The sequence below is a fragment of the Meleagris gallopavo genome, chromosome 1 (genome assembly GCF_000146605.3).
Source record: "Meleagris gallopavo isolate NT-WF06-2002-E0010 breed Aviagen turkey brand Nicholas breeding stock chromosome 1, Turkey_5.1, whole genome shotgun sequence".
NCBI lineage: Eukaryota > Metazoa > Chordata > Aves > Galliformes > Phasianidae > Meleagris > Meleagris gallopavo.
The window spans coordinates 137,240,714-137,267,493 of record NC_015011.2 but is presented as its reverse complement, the minus strand read 5'-3'; the positions used below and the strand labels follow the sequence as shown (position 1 = coordinate 137,267,493).

General features: G+C 37.8%; 1 protein-coding gene across 1 annotated transcript in view; it reads left to right on the top strand.

The window, feature by feature from the left end:
* The window catches only part of LOC104917422 (propionyl-CoA carboxylase alpha chain, mitochondrial-like), a 74,064-nt gene that overhangs the window by 3,705 nt on the left and 43,579 nt on the right, over nucleotides 1-26,780 (top strand). Inside the window, exons 2-3 of the mRNA XM_010728632.1 lie at nucleotides 3,712-3,814; nucleotides 23,818-23,920. Of these exons, the coding sequence (XP_010726934.1) occupies nucleotides 3,712-3,814; nucleotides 23,818-23,920 (206 nt within the window). The remainder of the gene's footprint in view (nucleotides 1-3,711; nucleotides 3,815-23,817; nucleotides 23,921-26,780) is intronic.

The window sequence follows — 26,780 nt, the reverse complement described above, 5'->3', positions numbered from 1 at the left end:
TTTTCTTCCTATAACTGATGGTAGGAAACACATTTCTAGGACAAAATGCAAATTAGACTGTTATGGGAAAAATGACCTTTCATGTAATTTAATTTGATGTTGGTTATGTAAAGTGATTTCATGAACCCTTTTGACTCAGCTTGGGGGATACTGGGATAATATTGATTTAAGAAATCATAACATCAAGGAAATGAGAGAGAAATACTTTTTCCATGTCTTCTCTCCATCCAGTACTGCTATTTAGTAGTAGTTTAGTAATAGATGCGGACTCTCTGCTTTTAAGTCAGTATATGAGTAACAGTGCTTCCACTCCCTTAATCATGACTTAGTTTTATTGCCATTAATTTTGTTTCATGTTCACACTGTATAATTCAGTTCACTGATACTGAGAATGCAGGAGTATATCCTAGGTTGAGCAGAGAGACTTGGAAGCTGCTGCATGCTTTATGGTATAGACAAAATCTCCATGTAGCTCAGGGATCTGCAGTATCCAGTAAGGAGGATAGAAAAGGGTAGTGATAGAACTTCCCATCTTGGAAGCTGGGGAGCATTTGCTTCTTGTTCATTTCACTTTCTGTCAAGGCAGAACATAGAAAAATGCTCAGAAGGAGCTCTGTTAGTTTTCAGATCGATCTTCTGCATAATGAACATGGAAGACTTTCCTTTTATTTTAAAGACTATGGCTTTATTGGTGAAGAACAGTCACTTAGACTTCACATTCAGTTGAAGTTCCAGAGGGTGGCTTGTAAGATAGAATAATACTTGAAGAGAAACAAAGGTATTACTATCTGGAGTATTTATGTGTTCCCAAAGATAGTAATGTAATAGGAAGTTTTACTTCAGAACTTAAAAAATCCTTCTAAGCATAGCAATGGAGCAAGAGCAAAAGGGAAGGAGAAAGGGGCTGGTGTTTAGAAAACTGGGATACTAACAACAGATTTGTATTATAATGGCAAATCACCATCCTTAGGAAACAGCTTTTAATCAAATATCTGAGGTATGCAACCAAAGTTATGCTATGGACATTCAGTGGTAGGAGTGTATGTTTAATGCCAATGACCCAAACCTAATTTTGGTATGTTCTTGCTGTATGTATTATCTCCCAGACTTAGGAAAATAAATGCAACTTACCCACACTGGACACAAACAGTAGCTGAGACAAACAAAATACCAATTTTAGGTATATAGTTTTTTGGAAAAGTAGTCTCAGTGCTTCTTCATTTTGTGCAAACAGCTAGAAAATTTAAAAACTGACACACCTCAGAGCCAGATAGTGGATGCTTATTGTTTTGTATAATTATATAAGGGTTTTGTGTATATATATATGTGTGTTTGTGTATACGGTAGCATTTTTTTGTCTTTCACTCTGCAATTAATTCTTTTAGTAACTGTTAAAAGAAAGATCAAGTTTGTTTCTCAAGTCAGTTCCTCAGACTTCGAGAATTTTTATTTCTGCATGTTTGTGTTAGTGAAGACAGCTTCAATTTCAAGGCTGATAGAAAATAATAAACACTGAGCAAAGGAAGTTGCATTAATCTTTAGCCAGAATATGCTAATATGGGCTAAATTTAAAAATAAATAGATTTGCTGACTTTTCTATTTCTAAATTTACAATTTTTGGCCAGTGATGGCTCCTCTGTGCTCAGCTGGAACAGTAATGAGGGTGCTTCCACCATTCTAGCTTGATTGCATTGATGAAATTAAGACTAATTATGGATATGTGAAGATGCTGTTTAATGTGTCCAGTCCAATGATGGGCCCCTTGCAGAAGATGTCCTGTTTTGAAACTGTGTTCTTGCATTTGTTACTGTAAAGCCTGTTCTGATTGTTGTTGTTGGTCTCCATTCTGTGTTTTCCAGAGGGACTGTGTTAGTCTTATGCTACTGATAAAAATTGTCATTCCCTAATAAGAAGGACTGGGGAATGTGAGTCAACATTATGTGCAGTAGTGCTGAGGTGATGGGAGCATGTGTTTGGAGACAAGAACTGTATGTTGAATGACTTGAAGCAAGTGTGCCTCATAGGGCAGAGTTGCTTAGGGAGATAGAGCCTTCTGAACCCCTTCCCCACCTGTTTCACCATCACAGAATCGTTTTAGTTGGAAGGGACCCTTAAAGGTCATCTAGTCCAACTTCTCTGCAATGAACAGAGACACCTACAGCTTTCTCAGGGTGATGCTGTTCTTTTATACAAAGTCTATAATTGCTGCATATGGCAGCATGTGCTGTGATATCTACACATGAAATTCTACTGAGGCAGGTAGCAGCTGCATAAAGCACTCTGAGCTCTGCTGTAATCGAGTTTAGCTAAATGATGTTGACGTCCTTCCAGTTGCTGAATGAGGCCTACAGGAAAGCTGAGAAGGGGCATTTTATAAGGGCATGCAGCAACAAAGGGAAGTGGTTTTAAACTGAAAGAAGAAATGTGAGGATAGTGAGACTGGAAAAGATTGCCCAGTGAGGTTGTGAGTGCCCCCTCCCTGGAGGTGTTTAAGGCCAGGCTGGATGGGGCTGTGAACAACTTGGTCTAGAGGAAGGTGTCCCTGCCTATAGCAGGGGAGTTGGAACTACATGATTGTAAAGGTCCCTTCTAACCCAAACCATTCTGTGTTTCTGTGAAATCTTTCAGCCTTACCTTCATATTGTTTTTTTAACTTGAATTATTGCATAATCTTCTTCTCTGGCTTTTGAAACACCCATTCTTTCACCTGTGCAAAATCTTTCTCCTAAGAATACTTTGAGTTTATTCTCCATATCAATTCATCTTTGCACTTCTTGTTCTCTTTTACACCAGCTTTAAATTCCTATCACCACCTTATGGGCTGGCTACTTCACTTGCTCTTTTACTTCCTCTCACATCACTTTGGACTGCTTTACTTATCCAGTGACACCGGTCTTGTCCAACTATGTGCCAGCTTCTCATACCAAATCTGTGTTGCACAAGGGAGGGTAGAATTCTGGCACCATGCTCTGTCTTTTAATCTGCTAAATGAACTATTACAACTACTACTACAACGACTAAATTTCTACACAACTTTCACTTGTCTGTAGCAAGATCAGGATAGGAGTTACCCTGATTTTTGTCCAAAACTTTCTTAGTTTGTCTACCTTTAAATTACAAGCTACTTGAGCTGTTTTGTTTTTGCTTACGAAGTGCCAGGTATGACTTTGACTTCATTAGTCGCAAACTAATAATGACACAAGTGACACTAAAGGATGCAGGACTGACAAGTAGTTTCATTCACATTTATTTCTGGAGTTATTATCCCTTTTGCCTAGAAGCTGTGTAGCCTTGGTAAGGTAAGGTACTGAGAAAGAATGCAGTATATTTTGAGTAAGTTCTAATGTACAAATGGATTCCTTACCAGCATGAGGCACAATATGTCAGCCAGTGACATTTCAGTAACAAAAACAAGATGCTGCAGCATCGTTCCATTTTTTTTTCTTTCAGTTGTCAAATTGTTTTCAACAGAGTTACTGGTGTTAGCAGTAGGGCTGATCTGTATGAAAACATACAGTTTAAACTCTGAATCTCAGAGCATCTGCTATGCTGAGCCTCATCTTAATTTAGGAAAAAAATGCAGATTTAGTCTGTAAGGACTGAGCAGTGTCTTCAGTAGTAGTTACTTTTTGTTTTTATATTTGTATATATTTATACATACTTATTGTATTTATATTTCTAATAATTTTTAACTGATTTTTTGAAAACTAGGGCACCAGCTGACAGATCATGAAAGAAGGGAACTACTGGCAACAGCAGCTTCTTTGTATGTGGCTGAACAACTGAGATCGCAGCGATTTCTAGGGACACCAAGGTAAGGTTGTTTTTGTTTCCAGGAACTCAGGTGTGCTGATGCGTTTTGTTAATGGCATCTTCTCATGCACAAGAGAAATGCTGGTGAGAAACTGCATGGTTTCTTAATATAGTCTGTGTTTTGTTTTTTTTTTCTAAATTCAAATGAGCTGTGGCTTACATTTCCCTACTCACATGAGTCATACATGATTATTTTTATTCTACATATTAGCATGCTAATAGGCACAAAAATGTGTTACAAGCCAGTGCAGTAATTAATGCACATCAGGAGTTTCATTACTGCAAAATGTTGCTGCATTAGTAACTAACCACAAATTGAGCATCACAAATTTCCCATGTGACCATTTGAAGTGATCTAAACACTTTGGGATAATGTGAGCGTTCAGCTACAGAGCTTTAAAATATTGTGGATTCATGAGTAATTTGCTGCCTTGATGAAGAACCATGATAATTTTGGGTCTAGTTCTGAAAACACATTCTGACTTATAAATTTTGGAATAATAGGCACTCTTGCTGTAAGTATGGATTTTGGTGCTGTTGTTGCCCTGCTTCTTCATTATTTCAGATAACAGCTGCTGGTAACATACATGGTACTGTTAATTGGTGAGACATTTCAGTAGTATCTATCAAAATAGTAATCACTACTTTGTTTCTTTGGAAAAGTGTGCTTTTTTTTTTTTCCTGTGTGATGCTTTTGGCTTTTTGTCCTCTGGCGTATTGTTGTAAGCTGAAGCCCTTGTCAGTGCCTTGAGATCTTTTATGTAATTTGTGAATCTGGGTAGTTGGTGTTTCCAACTGTTGCATACAGAAAAACTAAATTTCATCATGAGTCTGTTTCAAAAGTTAAGTTCTTTAATGTGTCTGCATATGTATATATGTCTTTGTGAGAGAGACAGAAGTCAGAATGCGGCACAGACATTATTCACATTCCATGCCAGTGGTTTGACAGTGTATTCTATTACTGATTTTACAGTGGTCAGGAATAAATCAGATGTGGTTTTGAGAAGTCTTTATTTTTATTTGTACCCACATAGATAAATAATACCATATGTGTCTAAAAAAAAAAAAAGAGAGAGAGAGCAAGCATAACAGCTTTGTAATATGTAGCATATGTAGGGCTAGGTGATTGTTTGCCTTACTCACCTATAGGGGAAAGCTAAGTGTTTTGGTTTTTTTATTTCCTTCCACAAGTTACATTCTTCATAGCAAATGGCATAAGGAGAAGAACAGGCATTCTGAGGCCACTGTTCTTAGCTAACAGATGAATGAGGGAAAATAAGGAGGAGCTTTAACTGCAGTTTTTACTGGCTAGCACAGGAAGTTAAGTAGTCTGGTACTGCTGTTGAAAAGTAGTGGATTCCTTCATACTTAGAAAAAGGATGGGAATGTTTGACTTAAATAGTGATTCTCAAACTGCTGTTGCATTCCCTGATATGATTTTTTTTCCTCTGAGTGTAAAATGTTCTTATTGCTAACAAGAGAAAATAGTCCTGTTTTGGAAGAATCTTTTAACGCTTTATTTCTAATGCAGAAATTTTCTTTCTGGGTGTTTGTGTATCTTAATAGACAAGACATATACAATTACCTAAGCCAAAATATCAAATGCGCAAACAAAATACTGCACTGAGCAATCAGGCACAGCCATGTCAAGAAAACAAATACTTTCCTGCTTTAAAGAAAAAGTTGCTTATTTTTTGAGTCCTTCTAACATAACTCCCTCATATATTTTTCTCCAACTTGGGCAAAGTAGAGTCTGACCACATGACCACATGGCATTTCTGGTTGGTAAGACTGGATTAAGATTTGTTTTTTTTTTTTTCTTTTTTTTCCCCAAATCTTATATGGTGGAGCTAACAAATCTTTTTGGTACGTAGAGTATCACTTTCTCTTGCCATGACAGGTACCTAGCTCAACTTTCTCAGCATGACCTTTTCTGTCTGTTGTGGCATATGCGGATCTGGAATGAGTCCTTCAGAAGCTGAGCCTTAGAATCTTCTTGGAGTGGTGACTGTCTGTGTTCCTCAGTGAATAGGTCATTATTTCAATCCACGAATGTTATAATGTCTACTCATTGCAATGACAGTAGAACTGCCTATCTGAGGTCAAATAAGGACAAGGTAATGTTTAAAAAGACTTACTTGTGAGTAACTTCTGGAGAAAAACAAACATGGTAGTGATCCCCTTTCCTCACAAATCCTGCAGCTCCATCGAAGAAGCAAAAGCAGTGTGAGGTCAAAGGATTGTGCAGGGGCCTGGCCAGTACTCTCCACTCCTCAGAGTAGCTGGTTGACTCCCTCTAGAGGGGACGGAGGACTGTGGAGTGTTCAAGGTACTGCAGCCCAATCAAGGACCAGTCCCTTGTGGCATGTCCTCAATTTACCAATCTGACTTGTGTCTGGAGGTGTACCATGTCACAGGTACATTTTAGGGCACAGGACTGTGGCCACAGAAAACACATCCTTATTGGTGTGTCTGCAATGTGAAAAATTTTAGTAGCTAAAGAATGTGGAGTAGGAACCTCTCTTACTGGTGATGAATCAAATGTAATCTTGGATGCAGTTCACTGTGGCAGAATTAGATGTTTGGAATCTGCGAATTTTAAATCCATATTGGAGGATATAAGTGCATTAGACAGACTGCGCATCTCCAAATGGATTTATAACATTCTCCTAACAGTTTGGAAAGTCATGACAACGCACTGATGATCAAAGTTTCACTACTTTGGTAGTACTTATGCTGACAACATTTTCGTTCACATGCACTGAAAACAATCGTGAGGAATTTTAGTGCAAAGAATTAGTCTGAAAAGTACTATTTTGAAATCACTTATTGTTTCTTCTAAGCTGGCGCAGCTGCCAGATGGAGCTTGAGGTATATGATTAACTTTTAGTTTTGTTTTTTTCTTTTTTTCTTTTTTGGGAGCCACATGTATAGCATGCATTCTTCTCACTCCTCTGAGGGTATTTTTGGGTACCTTTTCCCACCTTCATTTATTCAGCCAAAGCTTGCGATTGTTATTCTAGTCAGACAGATAGAAAGAACCACTCTTGGAAGTCTTCACAGAAGTTCCACCTTTCAGTAGCAGGGCTGCTGAGGCTGTGGTCGGATGAAACGGAGCTCAGCCAGTTTAAGGAATCATTGTCCCAGCCTACTCCTCTACTTGGTCTCTGCCTCTTCCCTCCTCCTACCCCAGGTATGCACACACGATTTTCTGTGTAGTTGCTTTCTCTGCTGATTCCGCCAAATCATAGAATCATAGCATCATAGGATCACCGAGGTTGGAAAAGACCTGAAAGATCATCCAGTCCAACCATCCACCTATCACTAATAGTTCTCACTAAACCATGTCCCTCAACACAACTTCTAAACATTCCTTGAACACCTCCAGGGTTGGTGACTCCACCACCTCCCTGGGCAGCCCGTTCCAGCACTTGACCACTCTTTCAGAGAAGTATGTCCAACCTGAGATGACCCATATTAGCCTGGAAACCATTTAATCACAGTTTACTTCTGATCATTCTGACAGACAGGTTAAGGGCTGATGATGCGGAATTATTCTGAAAGAGCTGAAAGAGTGAGATTGTATAGCAAGGGACGAGAGGGAAGTGGAGGGTGTTTCATACCAGGGAACCAGAGATGGGCCTTAGGTGTTTCATGATCAGACTAGCAGCTGTCTCATGATGGGGATTCTCCTGTACAGTCAGTGGTATTTGCAGGAATATGGCCGGACAATGTATATTTCGCAATCCCTTGAGTGACTTAAATGATCAACTGTAAGGTTCTTGCTAGAATGCACTCTGAGGATTGGTGAGTTTTTACCTCATTAACATCCAAGGCCCAACTTTCTTCTGCTGTTTTCAATTAGATGTGACCTCTGTAATAGGATTCTTTGTAGGAGTACGTTGTGTGTGGCTTTGAGGTTAATGCAGACCTCAGGGTAAACAGCAGCTTGCTGTTCTTGTATCAGAGATACGTGACAATTTGGGTGGAGCACCCACAGGTGGGTTTCTACTGTCTGTATTACACTGTGCCCCTGGCCTCACCAATGGTCCTGTAGGATTTATTTGCCAACCGCTATCTTAGAACAGATGCTGGAGACCCATGTGTGCTTGTAGTAACAGAAATATCAAACATTTGCTTTTGTTATCCAGTATGAACATTTTCTTTGTCTTTTTTATTTTTTTATGTAACTGGTTGCTGTTTAGTCACTTTTCTTGGGAAGTGGGTTGTTGAGCATTTGGTTTTGTTTTGCTTTTGGAAGATAATGAGCTAATGAAAATGCTTGGTATTTTATGAGCCAGATATTACTAATGTGAATATTTCACTGTGATATCTAGATAATAGGGGCACAAGTTTCCTACAGGAAGCAGCTATGAATGATTAATGAATGTTTCATTGTTCCGCTTTCGGTTATTTTACCTAGGACTTTCCCTACTTGTTCCATTGTCCAATTAATTGTGAAGCTGGTGCCACCCGCAGCTACTGAACAGATTTACAGTACCTAGTAAAATCTCGAGGTCTTCTAGACAGAACTTAGTCTTATTTCAAGTGGAAACATATTTTGGCTGAAGTGAATCCAGCTTATTTTACGTCTGTTTGATGTAGTTAGCCTTTGAGACAAAAAATGATGTTGTACAGTTGAATCTTCACATTTTGGCTTCAGCCTTGTTTTCATTAGTGGGCTGGGAGAGGAATGAGAGAGTGACTCTCCAGGTGTGGCTACATCATGCTATCTCATGGGTCTACTAATGTGGTGTTTATACTTCTAAACCCAATTGCCTACAGCACTTCCTATGTGTTGCTTGTGTTGGCAGCCAAGTGTATTTTCCTAATTTTTCTATGGGTTTTACTCTTTCATCATTTATGACTTGGAAAAAAACAGTGAGTCTGCATGCCCATATTACCTGATACTGTATGCAAAAAGATGGTAACACATTGAAAAATGTTTTATATTACTAGCAAGAAAACTAAACGTTTTTCTTGGTCTAACATTTAGTATAGGAAACTGCAACTGGAAAAGCTTGAGTTAAACTCCTAACTGTTCTTGTGGGACAGTTGGAATAGGCCTTGGTTTACCAAGACAGAATGGTCCTGCTGCTTTACTACATTATTGAGGTCATATAAATATTTATTTATGAATATTTATAAAGAGACTTAAAATGGATGATATTTTCCAGCCATAGAATAATGCTTAGGCGAGAAATATATTTGTGAGTGAGGAATTGCAGCAAAATACAATCAAAATTTTGTTTTAATCTGGAAATGATGGTTTGTGATTTTGTTGAAAGGCATCAACTGGTTAGTTCCTGTGACGTTCTTGAAATTTTTGTGTTCTAACACCCTGAAAATTTGGTGTACTGGATGTAACATGACTGGTGACCTGCAAGAACAGACTGCTGGAAGGTTCTGTCTACGTTGATTTGGTACAGGCATATTGCTGTAAATTCTCAGCTGCACACAGTAATGATGGCTCAGATACCTGCTTTGCTTTGCCATTGTATGAACAGGGCAGCTAGTGAGCTGTTCAGAGAGCAGTGGTCTGGTACCTCTTATGCTTGCTTTCACACAGCCTACACCTATTATCCTGCTGGTGCTTGGGACGGAGCCAGCTCTTTGCCATCCCGGGGTTTCCCCATATGGAAGAATGGTCAGCTGCCCAATAGGAGAGCTATCTGGCTCTCTTGCACTGCTGGAGCAGCAAAAAATAAAGTTGTATTACATTAATTTTAAGAAGAAGGAAGATGATGTCAGGAAAATTTACTGGAGTCATCCAAACTGGCCATTTGGAGAGACTTTTGACTTGTAGTACAGTCACTGGCATTCCTGAAGTGTGATCCCTCCCCTCCCCCCTCAAACCACAGTAATAACATGAACAGTTATTGCAAGTACAGCTAAATATTTATACTTTGCATTACCCTACAAATACCCTCCAGTGTGATATAAAGCTAAAATGCTTTGTTTTCATTTAGTAAGGATGACTAAGCCCGGCCCACTTGTGGCTTTTCTTCATTCCTCGCTTTGGAGTTATGCAGTCATCCTTAGCTCATGAAAATAGCACTATTTTATCTTCATTCTTCTGGTTCCCTGGTCAAGAAGTCAAGCATTCTTTTCATGATTTACTACTGTGCCTTTGAAAGCTCTCAATATACTTATGTAACTACTACAGCTTCAGACCATTATTTCACCATTATATTTTTGTTCTTTGTAGATTATCAAGGTACCAAGAATCTATTTTGTGTGTGTGACCCTTGTTTGTAATGGGATCTTCAGGTTGTGGCATGCTTCTCATCTCTTTAGTGTAACTTAATGTTGTTCTTTTGACCTCTCGATAATAATGTAATATATATATTATGTTTGTAATCTCGCTTAATCACTGCTAAACCAACTGCCCTATATAGAATTCTGTCTGTCTTTAAAATCTGGTATTATTTGCCCTTCTACATTGTTCATTTGAATATTACAGAAAGAGGATTACATGTGCTATAGATGAACAAGTAGATGGAAATACATGAAACAGGTATTTTTAGCCACTGGAAATGAACTTTTGTGTAAAATATAAAAGTTGCAATGGAATTCAGCACAAGTGGAGCATTTATGACCATTTCTGGAGAAAGTAGGTATCATCTTTTCTTTGGATTCTATTAATGGTGTGAGAGCTGATAGTGTAAGTAATATAAGGTATTTATATACTCATTTGAAAGCAGAGCCATCATCCTGTGTGATTCATGACCACGTATATTCCAGAAACAGAACAGTCTGTTTTGGGAGCTTTTCATAGCATATTATCCCTATTGCAGTTGTAGGGAAGGTGTACTGGTCATTCAGGAATTCATGCTTGCTTGATCTTAAGATTGGGTAATCATTATGAAATCATTATGAAGGTAATTGTTGTGAAGCTTGGACCTCACTGAACATCTTTTGGGAAGACCCCAGAGCAGCAGGTGCACAGCTTGCTGAGGTGGCTGCTGGTGGGAAGGCTGCTCACCAAAATAAATGGACTTGGCTACGTCCCCATGTTTATTGTCTTTTATTTTCATCATGTCTGCTGGGAAAACAGCAGCTGTTGGAGGAGTGTCATGGCTTCTATGGCTACCATTCATGTAATGTTGAAACTTGAATGTACATGGCCTATGCATGTGAATGTTTTCAGTTGCACTGCTGTGTTCCTAGTCCTTTTTTATTGTGAATCAGGCCCTTTTCTCATCCATGCTTTGCTGATGACTTCTTTCCAAGATCCCCTCTTTGCCATAAGACCTCTCTCTCTTTCCTTTACTTTGATCCCTTTTATAAGCTCAACAATTCTTTCCTTTCATGCAGGCTTACACCTCCTAAACTCGTTCTTCAATATTTGTCTGTGTGTAAAAAGCGTATACATGAAGCTGTAGAACTAAGTTGCATGCTAATCACCCCTGATCTTTTTACATCTATTTTCAGCACTGGTTTTTTTCTCTCCATCTGTATATTTTATTTGGAATTTCCAAGGACAGAAGTGAAATCACAGTGGAAGTTTTCACCCTAAACTCAGGAAATGCATGTTAAGCTCAGAAAAAGCATGTGTAGCTACATTCATATTGGAAGCTCTATTTATGTTTCTTTCCTAGGATTATTAACATAAAAAGGATAAGCCCCAGCATCAGGACCTTACCTTGTTAAGTTCCTTGGAGTGTTGGCTGTGTCCTGCTGTTTGTTAGTGTAGTGCATAGCTTATTCCCAGTACTGTTGCAGTAGAAATGTTACCAACAAAATAACATGGGAAGAAGAAGTGTCTTATTCAATATTGTCTGCATACTTTTACATGCATGTGCCTTGATTTGTCTTTTCTTTAGCATGCTTGCTTCATTCATGATTCACAAAGGCTATAGTTAAATATAAGATATTGATTGAAGGGATAGATAATTCATTTATACCTTTGCTATTGAGTATTACAATTTTCAACCGTTTCTTTTTCCTTTGATTCAGCTGCAAAAGTGGGATGGGACGCAGAATGGCCTCATTATTGTAGGAGTATTTCTCTGTTCCCTGCAATGATTCCAAAAGCTCTTGCACACTTCATCAGTATTATTGTAATTCTTTGGCTGCAGGATATTTGGCAGCTGTTGCACCCCACTGGCAAATCCTATTCAGACTTCACTTCCATTCACCATTGCCATTGGAGAATTGATTTCTCTCTCCTCTGCTCTAACCTTTCCCAATTCATTTTGGATTGTTCAATGTGAAACATTTTAATTTCATATCATACAGCCATTCAGCTCACAATCCTTTTTTAACCTGTCACCAGGGTAACAGCATAGCATGCTTTCTTTAGGCAATCAAGTTTTTATTTCACATGCTTAATGTTGCATTAAATGTTTGCATTTTGTTTAACCCTCTTAAATACTTTGAACTGTGGATATATTTTGCAGGGTAATGAAGTCTCTGATTACAGTGTCAAGTCTTTGCAGAAATGGCCTTATTTAAAATTAAAAAAATATATATTAAAAATCAGAAGGTGAGTACAGTAATGAGGAGATTATTAGTAAAATCTCACATAGATGAATGAGACAAGCATCTGTAGAATGGCAAAAATATTTTTCTCCCGTAAAAACCTTTCAGAAGCTTATAGTATGATCCTTACTCCTGTGCTTTAGGATTACTCTTACCTGTAAGTGCTTGTAATCAAATTAATGCAAATATAGGATTAACCATGCAATAACATGACTTTAAGAAGTGAGGTATCTGGCCTATATCTGTCAGCCCGCTTAAAACCACTTACCAGATACGTGCATAGGACTGCAAACTGAATAGCAAGTGGTCTATTGCATAAAAATTAGAATTTTTTGGGATGATGCAATTGAAATACGAAAGTCATGTTTCTGGCATCAGCAACAGACTATATCTATTTTTTTGGAAATGAGAATAATAGTAATAATGCAGTTGGAGTACTTTACTGCAGACGATTACAAAAATAAAAAGGAATAGACTTTTTCATACCTGAAAAAACATTGATGTCATCTGTGACCTTACAGAGCAAGTTCAGCTTGTCTTGGTGGAAAAATAGCTAGGTTCTCCTCCACCTATTTGGCTGGATATTAAAACAAATCTGCAATAGATATTCTTAAAATGCCCAAAATTTTATATCGTACGTCTCTAATTATAACTATAGATGTAGTGCTAAAGGATTTTTAACTGTCATGTTCTATTCTCAATCATGTAGACAGAAAAGGTGGGAAAACTTCTTTTTAATTTTAACTAGTGAAACGTAAGAACTGACAGTGTTGTAAAGAAGGCCAAACTCTGCTCATTTACAATGAAATAAGCCTGTTGTAATGAAAACACTAACACTATTCATTTTAACACTTCATAATACTAATTTTACAAAGCTTCTTGCTTGCAAAATAATTCACACATATTCATAGTCTTTTTTTATAAAGCAAAACATTTGCAGTACTGATTAGCTAGGCTGAGTTTACATTTGATCTAGCTTTTTTTTTGAGGTGACAGATCAGACCCACGAAGTTGACTTTGTTAAAGTCTTTATTTCAACAGCGTGCAACAATGCAGTTCCTTCTACAAATTTCTAAGTTTTCTGTCCACTTTCCTTTTTTTTCCCAAGTTGAACTATAAGCTACCAAATATCATTACCTGCCAAAAGTGGTTTGGCAGTGTTTTGCTGCTGAATTTTGCCAAAAGGAGCCAAACATATGGTAACAGTTAATTTATTGGTGCTTCTAACCTCAAGGGAGCTCTTACAGAGAGCATATTACCTTTTTATCTAACATATTTTAAATAAAAGAGCTGCTGGCCTGAAATCTGATATGCCAGTATAGAAGCTGACCTCCGATGCAGTTATGCTTGATTCTGTCTTAAGGATGAAATTAAAAGTGCAAATGTATAAGATTGAGCTGAGGCTTCTTTCTTTCTAACTTTGAGAGAGTCAAGTCGCTTTTGCATACTTTTAGTACATGTGTGTGTGAGTGATAACGATGAAATATTTTCCAGAGGAAAATGAATCCCACCTTTCCCTCAGAAATCCTGAGAGCTCTTTCTTCACATGCTTGATAAGAGATTTCTTGATACATACATTTTCAAGAGATAATGACCTTTGTTTTTTTCCCCCTCGCTTCTTTATTTGCATTTTTCTAAGTAGGACCACGGGTCTGTTTGCTGCTCTGCAACAATGTAGGTTTGTCTGCTCGTAATGGGAGAAGTATTTGAGAGGTAATATTGCTAATTGTACTGGCTTTGCCTGAGATAACTCAAAATCTTCCACTGATCTGCTGCCTGCATTTGAGGTAACCCTTTTTGCTCTCTTCATAACCTGATGTTGTAGTGACTCGCTTATTGTGAGCTACTTGAGCAGGTCAGAATATTTCAGATGACATACTTAGATATACTTAGATGGTGTCTTAAAAGAAATGCATCCGGATATCCTTTGACTCATATTAAGTATTCTGATGCCTAGATGTTTTTCTCTGGATCTGTGTTGAGGCTGCCCAAATGACTTTTCCTTTTGTGATTATGGATGATTCTTTAATATATATCACAGTCCAATCTTCAGTGGTTTACATTTGTGTAATTAGATGTGGTGCTTGGAGTTTGTTTTGGCTGTGGCTTCCCTTTAACATGCATCTTCAAAGCCTGTAGTGTGAGAAAGGCAGGGCAGGAAAGAGCAGTGCAGAATGTGGTTCTTTTGAAACCAGGGATGTTTACCTATTGACTTAGAAAGGAGATGACAAGCCTTTATCCTGTCTGTCTCTGGTGCTTAGTAAAATTAGTCTTGAAACGCTTGTATTGCAGTAATACAAACTAATAGTCCATTGACTCCCCCCCCAAAAAAAACAAAAAAACCAATCTGGGATATTTGTTAAATTTTATTTTTCCTAGGCTTCAGCCTTTTGTTTTAACTCAGTGTTGTGGTACGTGTTTCTGTGGCTTCTCACTGCCAGGGGTGGTGGTGTGATGCACCTTGACCAAACTGTAGTGATTTTTTCCAGACCTTGTTGCACATTTTTCTACCAGACATGGAAATTCAAAACCAGATCTGCATCTGGCTGCACCCAGCCCTTACTGTTCTTCAGAGAGGGAGATGCCATAAACCAACAACTTTTCTATGTTTGTTGCCTTGAAGTAGTGGCAGCACTTCTTTTCTAAATCCTTCATTCCCCCACACCCCAGTGCCACAAATCCTTGGACAAATCACAGTAACTTGAAGATCACTGAATATTTAACTAGATGGATTTTTGGCCCTCTCGGTACAACTTGTTTCATATTCCATGATCGTGATTCCTCCAAAATAAACTGAGGGTGATTTAAGTACAAAGTCCACTTTGTGTCAGTCGTTACATGCAGTTGTGTTACTGCCATTCTTTGGGTCCTTCCCACCTGCACAGGCTGACTTCTCCGCTTTGACTGGAACACGCAACAGTCAACAGTCAGTGGAACATTTAGCAAAAGTTTAATTTAAAAACACTGAGCTGCTGTTAGAAATATTTCAGTATTTTCTTCCTGTATCTTATTTTTGCTCCTAAACAAACAATAATCCTAATTTAACTAATAATTTCTTCTGAAATTCTTTCATTCATATCTGTTGCATATAGATTTAGTTGAGTAGGAAATCTATACATCAATTTTTTTGTTGGCTTTCTTCTTGTAACTTGTGAGGCTATAATGTGAACAATGGCAGGCATCTTATAAAAAGGATGATAATATATAGAGTGCAATAGAGATTTATCTTTTGAATGCATATAATTTAAAATAATTGGAGCCTGGGTTTTTGTGGCGCAGATTCATGGTGTCTAAGTAGTGTAATAAAAATAGATGAGTGTCACCTAAAGGTAGTTCAGCCTACCTGAGGACTAACTTATTGAGAAGAGGTTTGTTCCTCTTTTCATTGGTAATAAAGGTAAGATATGGTTCATATCACATTTCTAAAGCCCAGTGGTGTGAACTGAAGAGGTATACTGAAGGTGCAGTAGATGATGTATTGATGGTAATGTCAGTCATCGGAGCTCTCTAATGTGCTATAATTGTCTAGATGTTAAGAATTAATACTTATTGAAGACATGCATGTTTTATGTTATCTTTGTAATATAATTTAATTTTTAATGAACTCTTAGGGTTTTTTCATATTCTGTTTTTCCTTTCTAACCAAACAGAATTAGCAGCATTAATTTCATTCGATAGGAATAGAGTGCAGGAGAGATAGAGAACAAAGCTTTAGAATCTATGAAGCACATCGTGTTTTTTTATGTGCAAGGAGAGGATGTAGCTTTCGCATTGCCTGCCAGGAAATAGCATGAATACCTCTAGCCAAGTGCTCTGATCAGATTTATCTGTGAATTGATAGATGCATAGTTTGTGTTTGCCTGTCATCCAGCACCAGTTCCTGTGTACGCACTAAAGGTTCATCTTTTGGAAAATATAACCAAAGTCAGGAAAAATAGATTGTTGCAAAATGATCACAGTTCTTACATTATGGCATATAGGATATCCAGGAGGGGAAAATCTGACCATCCTTTTCTGGAACCTTGTACCATCTTGGATGTGTATCCCCACATTCCTGAATGAAGTCTCATAGAGAAGAAATCACAACAGAGCAAATATGATCAGTACAGTGGTATTACGGAAGTGATCTGTGACATGAAATGGTTAAGCTATTAAATGAACTCTTTTGTCTGTGTTGCAACCATGTTTGCAAGAGGCGGTCAGCTCCGTGATGTGTGAGCTTCAACGATTTTATAGTTTTTCATTAGTTTGCAGACAAGTATTCTCTGTTGGTCTTTTAGAAGGCCGATGTTCTTAACCTCGATGGTGTTGCCAGATTTCTTCAGATATGGCCTTATTCTGATGTATTCTCTCTCCTTTAACTGTAGTGGTCATCTCTCACTCATGATCTTAATGTAGTAAATTGAGCAGGTTTTACTGGGTTTGGTCTTACGCTGTTTATTCTTCAAAGAAATGCTGCATTTCTGCCAGATGTTACTGGCTGTAATGGTGCATCTCTGGAGATGAAAGATGAGTTGATGTGCTTTTTGGGATTAACTTTGTAAATTACTTGTAGTTAAAGAAGCTATTTTAACATAAGAGACAGCACTGAAATATCAGGCCAAGATTTTTTTCAAAACAGAAGTTTTAAATTTGATTCTAAAATAAATATTTTGTACTCCCAACTGGCAGAATGGTTTTTCAAAAGTGCCTCACTGTGTGATGTTCTCATTGCTTTCAAATGAGAGGAGCTGGCAGGGGCTAAGCACTTCTTAGCATAACTCTTTCAGTGGGCCTGAATCTAAATATCAAGTTTTGCCTGAACTCGTATGAAGAATAAACGGCGCAGCAGTAATTGGTAGAAACACAGTTGAGAAATTATATACTTTAATGAAAGAGAAATTGCCCAAAACTTTATTAGATTATTAGATTTTTCCTTTTCTCTGTAGCAGTTTTCAGCAGAAGTCAATATTGTTGACTGATCTGATTAAAAACACCTGCTTCCAAGTAGTTCTTGGTAAACAGTTTTCCTGATTTTAGGAAAGATAGCTAGAAAAATATCAGAAGCACAGATTTGTAAACTGCACGTAAAACAAATGTCTTTTCTCTGTACTTGTGAACACATGATCTGAGTAATACCTCTATGACTTTGAGCCCGGCCATCCACCTTCTTCTTTGTACGTGCCCTTATTGCTTGTGTTACTTTCCTTCGGAAGGCAGATGTCCCTCTCGTGCATTCCTGGAGGTATTTAAGAGATGTATGGATGTGGCACTAAGGGACATGGTGTAATTAAGGGACTCAGTAGGTCAGGTTGGTGGTTGGACTTAACCTAGAACGTCTTTTCCAACCTAAATGATGACTCTTATTCCTTCCAAGCAAAGCAGGGCAAGATGATGATTTCCTCCAGAGTTGCTTGGACACTGGCTTCTTTCTTGTGGGAGTTGAGAAGTAAATTCGAATCCTCATATTCTGAAGGAGATGGATAACAGAGATCTTTCATTCTCTGGGTGCATTTGCTGCAAGCATGAATTTGTTGCAGCTAAGTTCGCAATAGTGCAAATCCTACTTCCTTTTCCTGATAGACTTAAAGCTAAGAGCTATAAAAGATTTTTTGAGACTTAGAATTGTTGCTATTAGCCTGCGTACCTGGAGCACACCTTCTCCTTCAGACTGTGGAGTTGGCTTTGTCAGAGGATCCTCTAGTTCCTGGACACCTGCATGGCTATCAAGAAGCTAGAGTCGAGCAGACAAGCAGGACACATTAGGTTAAAGACATTCAAAAAGAAAGAAGGTGAACCAGGGTGACCTCAGGTTGTCTGCAGGGTTAGCTGACAAAAGTGCTTGAGCTACACACTTAAATCCTGGTAGCTACACTCACCCTCCAGTTACAGAATCTAGATTTAACTATTTCATTTCTTTCCCTTGATCTGGGATTTGCTGATGAAGACACTGGAGGCTTTCCGTGAACGTTGCATTGCAGGCCTTTATATCAATCCTCCAGAAGGCTCCTGTTAAAGGAAACATCCAGATGTATATTACTTTGAATAAAAGTACATTTCACTCCATAATGTTCTTTTAAAGCAATACTTTCTATTTTATAGTTTACCTCCCACATAATTTCATTTTTTTCCAGTGGTCTCTGTTCAGACATAGCACATGTCTATAAATTTGCATTTTTGTTATTGATCTAAACTTAATGTGCAAGAAAAGTGCAATATAAAACCATTCTGACATAACCGTTTTGACATGACTATTGGATAATTCAGCCTTTGTCTGATAGCTGGCACACTGGCTAGTAGAGGTTATTATTTTGTATGACACATGCAGAACTATAATTTACTCTAATGATGGTATATTTTCGTACTCTTGGTGAAAGGACTATATGTATACATAATGCATACATAAAGCAGAAAGAAGGGAAACCCATTTTTATGTACAGATGAATCCATCTGAATATATGCAGAAGTATGTGTGAATACATATAGAGAAAATATTTCAAATTGCTGAATAAAATATTCCCAGATTCTTAGGTTCCTTTCACATAATTTCTAGTTCTTAAAATAATCTTGTGAAAATGCTGCTTTTATCTTCTCTGTGCAGCGATGAACTTTTATGTTGGAAAGTGTTGAAAGTACTCAGATAGTAAAGCTTAGATTTTTGTTTTGTTTGGCAGTACATTTCTGTTTAGAATTCTTTTAATCTATCCATTCCCTGCTTTTATATTCATCTGATAGTTGAAGGTTCTGTGAAGGATATTTCTTTGTATGAGAACTTATTAAACCAATAACGCTCAAAAGTATATGATTTACTTCCTTTTTTTCTTGTTTTATACCACGAGACATACTTCTGTTTGAGTTGTTAAATTTCTATTTGCTTTTCTCAAGTTTTTTTTGGGGGGGGAGTACGGAGAAAATAAGAAACAATTTATATGGTAGATCTAAAGTTTCATTAAAATTGCTTATGCCCTGTCCCAGGCATTTTAAGTGGGCCATCTGTCTAAACATCTCTCCATTTTTTTCTGATCATTTCCTCGACTTATTCATGAGCCATGGGAGGGCTCCTTTGTAGTCTCCATGTAGCTGGTTCAGTCTACCCCCACTGAATACATCTATGTGCTTGCATAACATATCTTTTCACAGTGCTGGAAATTCTCTGAACTTAGTTCAGATGAATGGCCCACTTTCTGAAGGTCTTTTTTTCTCCTCCTGCAAAGATTTGTATGCAGAAACTGACCTTGGTGGCTACAGAATCCAGCACATTATTCTTGATCATTTTACAGGCCACCTGCTGTGAAAGTTATGATGAAGGATTTCTTAATGATTCTTTGACCATTAACATTGTTTTAAGTCAATATTTCACTTTTATTTAACTGCTGAATAGGTAATTGCACGATTGAAAAGCAGCTTTACAGAGTGCCACATAATGTGGTCTTCAAATGCTTATAATCTTTCATAACTGGAGAGTTTGTTGTGATAGTTTGGGATTTGTCTGCCTTTACCTGAAGTTTTATGCAGCAAAAATATCAGAAGTAAAAAGTGTATTAAGTTTTCTCCAGCGTTAGAATTCACATTTTGAATTGGAAGTTGAAAAAATAAAAATAAAAAAATCCATACGCAATTTCCTGACCCTTTAGGAGCTGGTGACATTTATCATAGCTCATTACATCATCAACAGTAATCAAGAGAGAGGAGTTTATTTGCCACAAACTGCAGAAAATTGTAGTTTTATTGAGTTCCTTCTATGCGATTGGTTGATGACAATCAAAATGGACAAACTGGGGCAGAGTTATTACTTGCCTTGCCTTTGTGAACGTCTGTTTTCTTTCGTTATTTATTTCTGCCTAGAACAGATAATAGTTTAACTAGTGTCTGTTTTTCATGAGTGCAGCATGTGTCAAGCTAAAATTTTTACTAGTTTTCTGCATCCCTCACCGAAAATTTGCAAAGCAGGAGTTGTAATGGCTGCATTATTAGAAAGTATCTCTCATTTTCTGTCGTGGCAGCTGGAGGTAAAAGGAACATAATGCAGTATGCCGCATACGAAATACCTTAGGAGACCGTGACATCATCTGCAGTTGAGTGACAAGGATTGAAAAGAAATAACTAAGCAGGTAAAAGGAGCTGTTTTGCTTCTCACACCGTTTACACGTTTTTACAACTGACGTGGTTAGAGTAACACCTTTCTGACTTGGAGCCTGGCCATCCGCCTTCCTCACAGTACACGCCCCTGTTGCTGGTGTTACTTCTCCTTGGAAAGCAGGTCAGAGAAGACTGTATGGAGAGAGTTCATTACGCCCTTCTCCCTCTCGTCCTGTCTGTGCTACCACAGTCTCCCTTTGCTCTCCCCCTCTCCTTGTGTGTAATACTGGCAAGGGAAAACAGCCTCTCTGTGGCCTGCTTCCTGTTCACCCAGCACTCGGCTTGCTGCTGAACTTGTGTTTCTTCCTGCAGCCAGTCATCTCCACACATCATTTCTTTGATGTTTCATGTGCTAGGACTGAGAGAAGAAAGGGAATGTTGAACTTTGTGATACTGAATCTGAGATTGGAGTGGAAACGACTAAACATTTTGCTTCTTTTGTAGTAATAAAAATGGCATCGTTTTGTCTTCCAGTATTTTTTTTAATGTAAATAGAATATCTCAGATTTCAGCCCTGTATGTAGAATTTTTAGTTTCAAATCTTTCAAAACAGCCAGAAATTTGTGACATTTATATCAACTAGTAGAAAATATATTCAGAAGTCCTAACTGGGGGGCTTTCTCCTGCACTTGGGCATCACATACGCTATAAAAATACGCAAACAAAACATCCTCTCTCCCTTTCTTAACCTGATAGAAACTTCAGCATTTCTGAAGTAGTTCACAGGCTTGATCAGCTTGATCAGCTTTCTACCCGTTGATTTTCAAGAAACTTTGACCTTTGCTTTTGAACTTTGTAGCAGATACCTATGATGGGTTGCACACATAGGCATCCAAATGGGTCTTGAATATCTCCATATATTAAAAAAAAGAAAAAAGAAAACCAAACCCAACAAACCTTTTCAATCCTATCAAAATACTGAAAAAAAAAATATTAAAGGAATTTGTTTTAATGAAGAAAAAGCACAATTCTTATGAGAAAGTGTACATATCTATTTTAGTCAATATAGTTGTAGATTAGCTACATAGCCCCAGGCATTTGCTTAGCAAAGCTAGAAAAAGTCCCTGTGCAAGAGAATCCAGCAATTCCAGGAGGGACATAAAACTTGCAGTGTACTTTGCTATTAGATACATCTCTGGACCTTGCCCTCCTGACCACCAGTGTTGCAGAGAGAAATTATATGCCTGTGGGGCAGTTTGAAACCCCGTCAAAGTAGTGATCATAGTCATGCCTTTCAAGAGGCATGCATCCTGTTTGGAGATACACTTGACAAAGCTCAGCAAGACAGGACTGAACAAAAATAATCCCTGCTGGAGAACAAGACTGTCTTTCCTTTGATGGCCAGCGGCCAGATTCATGAGGTCACTTCCAGTCAAATGCAATATGAAGCAAGGGCATGCCAGCAGGGTTATAAGGAATCTCATGCCATCAATGAAGCAGATCCTACTAAGCTGTGTTTGTGATGAGGTCTTACTTCTTACACAAGAAATATGAAGTTTCTATAGAGCACTGTTGGTTATTATAATAGAATACTATATAGAATTTAGCTGGGTTCTTCCATAGTCCACTACATTCCTCCTTACTGTTGCTCTTGTGCCAGGAAGTGCAATGAAAACATTTCTCTGCCTGCTACCTGTTCAGGAAATTCCTCAGTTCCTCTTCTTCAGGAACTCCAGTGTCTGTAATATTTCCTATCAGCCAGTGTAAATGTTTTGGTGACATAAAGAAGTTTGAAGATGAGGTGCTGAGAAATGTCATTGCACCCAATAAGCCATAGACATTTCCATTTCAATTATCTCCATACATTGAATGAAAAGTATAATGCTTGGCATCATTAGCATGGGAACAGGCTATTTTCAATATTATGAACTTTGTGAGGAGTGTTGGTTATAGAAGTGATCAAGGATGTTTGGTGCAAGGTGGTATAAGACTGCTTGGCTTGGATCCAAAGTAACTAATGGTAAATGCATCTATTAGTCTAGCTAATGCATTGCATGTTTTGATTTTACCCATTTCAGGCACATTGCAAAGCACAATTTTTAGAAACTTCTTGACTGATTGGATTCCTGAGTTTCTATTTGCCTATATTTTAGATGTTGAAAAAACCCAGCCTTCTTAAAAGAATTGCGTAAATCCTTAGCAAGTCGGTATGTTATCCTTGGCTTAGGCAGAAAGCTTCTCGTGTGCCTCTGGAGGATTCAGGTGCTTCTCCCTGTTGATTCCAGACACACCGAACACTTCCTTTGGGGGAGATGTGGTTCACTGGGCCTGTGAATCCTTAGCAGACTGCATGTGACACAATCCAGAAAAATGTGTTTCCAAGTTTTAAGACTCTGAAGACTGCGCTGAAACATTCTATGATAGATGAGTGTTATACCTGAAAAGAAGATACAAATGTGGTGAGCTCAGTGTCTCTGCATTTCTTACGGAGAATCTGAACGTGTGTAGAAGCCAGTGTGGAAGAAAGCTCTGCCAAAATAACCTGCCTTTGTTCTAATGGTGTTAAACTCCACATTCATACATTCTTGTTTAGCCTACAGAGGAGACTGCTGATGTATGACTACCAGAAAAGATTGCAGCCTACTTTGGACACAAGTTGCTACAACAAAATTGAAGAGATCTGGGAAGCTACGCAGGGAAGAAATAAATCAAAGTTACAAATATACATTTTAAATAAAATAGTTGAAAACTACTTATTTCACTCTGAATTAGCAAGAATGACTCTTCAGGTCTGTTTTCCTTGTTGTCAGATACGCTTCGTTGAGCTGAAGTTGGAAAGATTCATGGTTCTCCTGTTACCTGATACTGATAACCGGTGCAGCCACTGGCTGCTGTGGGAACAGATATAATCGCGTGTATGGGTTGTGATACACAGTCATTTTTCAGTTCATTTGAAGGACTCTGTGGATGAAATTCTATAAAATGTACAGTCATTATAAAATTGTGTGTATTACTGGTTTGGCCGAATCTTTTGTGTCTAATTGGACTTTAATTAAGGTTTACTAAGAATGAGATGAAAGGACTAGTGATTATATTTTGCACTTAGAATGGTGCAGCTATCACTGTTGCTATTCTTCTGCCAACCCACTTTCTCATCTGCTTTTCATCCTGTTTGAATTAATTCTGTAGCAAGTGCTGGATGCATTTTAGAGCTTCCCATAACTATCAGCATACCCAGTGTGTCAAGGCAATTCTAGAAAGAAAGTAGAGTGCATTTTCTCTTCATACCTCATTTGACAAAAAAATGAAGCCAATATTTTTTTTAAATATGCTTTCCTGGTTGTGTCTATAAATTAATGATGTTTTATATCATTCATGACCATCCTATGAGAAAAGTACTCCTGGTTTAAATGGGAAAAAACGTGAAATTTGTTAAAAATTCCTTTTCTGTTTGTTTTTTAGAATTCTTATTGCTAAATCAAAGAGAAGTAGCTGGGAGCTCTCTGTGCATCTAGGGGATGGGATTTACCCTCTTGCAGTTTCAAAGGATGGCTCATCATTTTCTGTAAGTTCTGCTCATTTTCCAAGATTTTCAGTCCATTTGAGAGAATTTATATTGTCGTTGACTCTTACTATAATCTTCTGTTTGTTCAGCTACCAAACATAAATGTTTGTCTTGTCTTTAGCAGGAATAATGCTGGATTACAAAAAAAGACTGTTAATTAAGTAGTGTGACTGTATAAAGATTTCTCTTTTTAATGCACTTAAATTAGCTTTTTAATTAACAACCCTCTTTAATGTCTTGTTTAGAAATAAGGTCTTCATGCTTCCACTGTAAATATTTAAGAGTGAGAAAATAACTGCAATGTTGAGAAACATTATGTTAGCTTAGTTTAGTGATTAAAAAGACAAAGAACTGAGCAAGCTGCATATATAATCATACTGGAATTAAATTATCTGACATCTAAGTAGTAAAACTGCATGCAGGCATAGTAAAATCACTTCAGATGCATGTGTTTTAACTATTATTTTTACAAATACTGTAAAACAATTACTTAAACAATACTGTCAGTATGAAAGGCAGACGAGACTATGCCAGTAGAACAATGGTGATGCTGTGTTCAGTAGAAAAAAGCCAGGATGCAAGCTGGTTGAATTGTGTTAAGACAGTAGATATATAGAGAGAACTACTTTTTAAGTCTATTAATAGTAATTCCATAATAAAATGAGATTTTTAAAAATAGTTCACTTCCATAGCATCTGTTAACTCTTAGGCAAAAGTTTTCAAAGGGATCTGAAAAAATCAGTTTCTTGTAGAATCATTGAAGTACAGGACAAGACTGTGAGGAACCTCAGAAGTCTCCCAGTCTGCCTCTGTTTGCTCTTGCCAGTCTTCTCTGAAGAATGTTCTGCAACATCTGCTTCATGATATTTTTAGTTGTGATGTTTACAGCTAGGTCATATTCAGAATCATGAGATTTACTTGAAAAAGGATGTTTAAATGAATATTTCATCAAGCAAAGACAGTATTGTCTTGGTGATTTGCTTTGCTCTACTATGATTTCTATTTAAGAAGTATAGAAGTTGTAGTCGGTTATGTTTTTAGGTGGTTATTTTCACTTACATGAACTGAGCAAATAAAAATTTTGCGTTTGAAAAATCTTTTTGTTGGCCTAAGTAGGACAAGAATATGCCTAACCAGTTTCTTTTAGAACAGTACATCTGTCTCTGTCTCACTGTTTCATACGTACTCCAGATGAATATAAGATAAAAGTGTGAGTAGAGACCAGAGATACTTTCTGTTCCATATGGATCATAGGTATGCAGAAAAAAAGGATGTGGACAAAATCCATAAGCACTTTTTTAAAGTTCCCTCTTGCAAGGTCACTGCTTGAAGTGTGGAAGATGGAGGTCACTTCAGTTGTAGTGTTAATTTCTCTTAGGAAAAATATCGGGAGGTCTTCAGTGTGACTTTTCACTCAGTCCATAGCATGTAGCACTGTACCATGGCTGTGACATTCATCCCCCCTGTGAATTGTGCTTTGTGAGCTAAGGTCATGTCCGAACACTTTTTTTTTTTTCTGAATTAGTAGAATTTATACTTACTAGTTGTTCTGTGAACTTCACTGCAACCCGTTGCTCAGGCAGCACAACAGCCTTGCCACAACAGGGCAGGACTGGCAGTGGTCTGTCTGTTCTTTCATGGAGCTGTCATTGCCCCCAACCTTCCCACCTTTTAGCTGCAATGCTGCTATCTGTCAGTGGTCAGCCTGGAGCTATACACAGTTTTGAGGCAGTTAGAAAGTGGCTGCTGCTTTTTAAGGGTGTAGCAGATGCATTTTTGAGTGATTTAATTGAGTTTTATTTGGTTGTCTAGGCTCAAGCTTATGTTAACTTGGTTAATTTTAATAAACATTATCTTTAAGTCAGACTAAGGAAGGTTTATAGACAGGAGGCCTAAGCGTTCTTCTGTGCTTTTGTCTCCATTGATGTTGAAGGTAACTGAAATTATAAGCTTATATATGAGTTATTCCTAGGTTAACAAGCAGCAGTTGTAAGCTGCTCTATATCTTTCCAAGGTGCACTAACTCTAAGAAAGGAGTTATGCTTTTGCTGCTAATAATTATTGACATACAGCAACTTTAACAACAGTAAATCATTCCTAACTGTACCACAGGCCAAATCTGTCAAAATCTGGAACTGCTAAATACTTCTAATGTTGCAGCAGCATGGGCATTACAGCCCATTTTAACATGGCATGTGTGGAATCTGATTGCTACTCCTTCAGTTTATTATTCAAATAGTAACACCTCCAATATAATCAAGTTGTCTGGCATTACTGGGCTAAGCAAGAGTGAGTAGTTAAGCATGTCCTTATTTTTGTTTGCTTTTGTAAATTCCTTTATATTTCAAAGTCACTTGGCCCCCCTTTGCTACTTTCCTTAGTAGGAAAATTGCTGTGGGCAAGCAATGCTCTGTGGGAATCCCAGTGGGGCAGAGAGGAGAGCAGCAGGCCTGCAAAGGTCCTGCTCATCTCTGTGCAGCCCTGCGGTGCGTTAGATTGAGAGACAGGAGAGTTAGAAGCAACAGAGAGGAAGAATACGGGTTTGTGTAGCCACAAGGTTGGGACAAAAGGACTGGAGGCCTGGAGTCAGTAGCGTTAGTGTTCTGATTCTGCCCTAACCAAGACTGCTTATTCTATGAAGAGATAATTTTTTAATTATTTATATCTTGGGTATTTCTTTGCTGATGAAGTAAATCATAGCGGGTGGATTTCATGATTACCATAATATCCATCTCACTTAAATTTTAAAGTGTCAGTATTAAAAATGAATCCTGAGCTCGGGTTTATGCAAAGCAGGAAAGTATTTTTGAATACCAAGATTGTTTAGGTATGCTTGTTTTTCCTTGTTACAGGACAAATA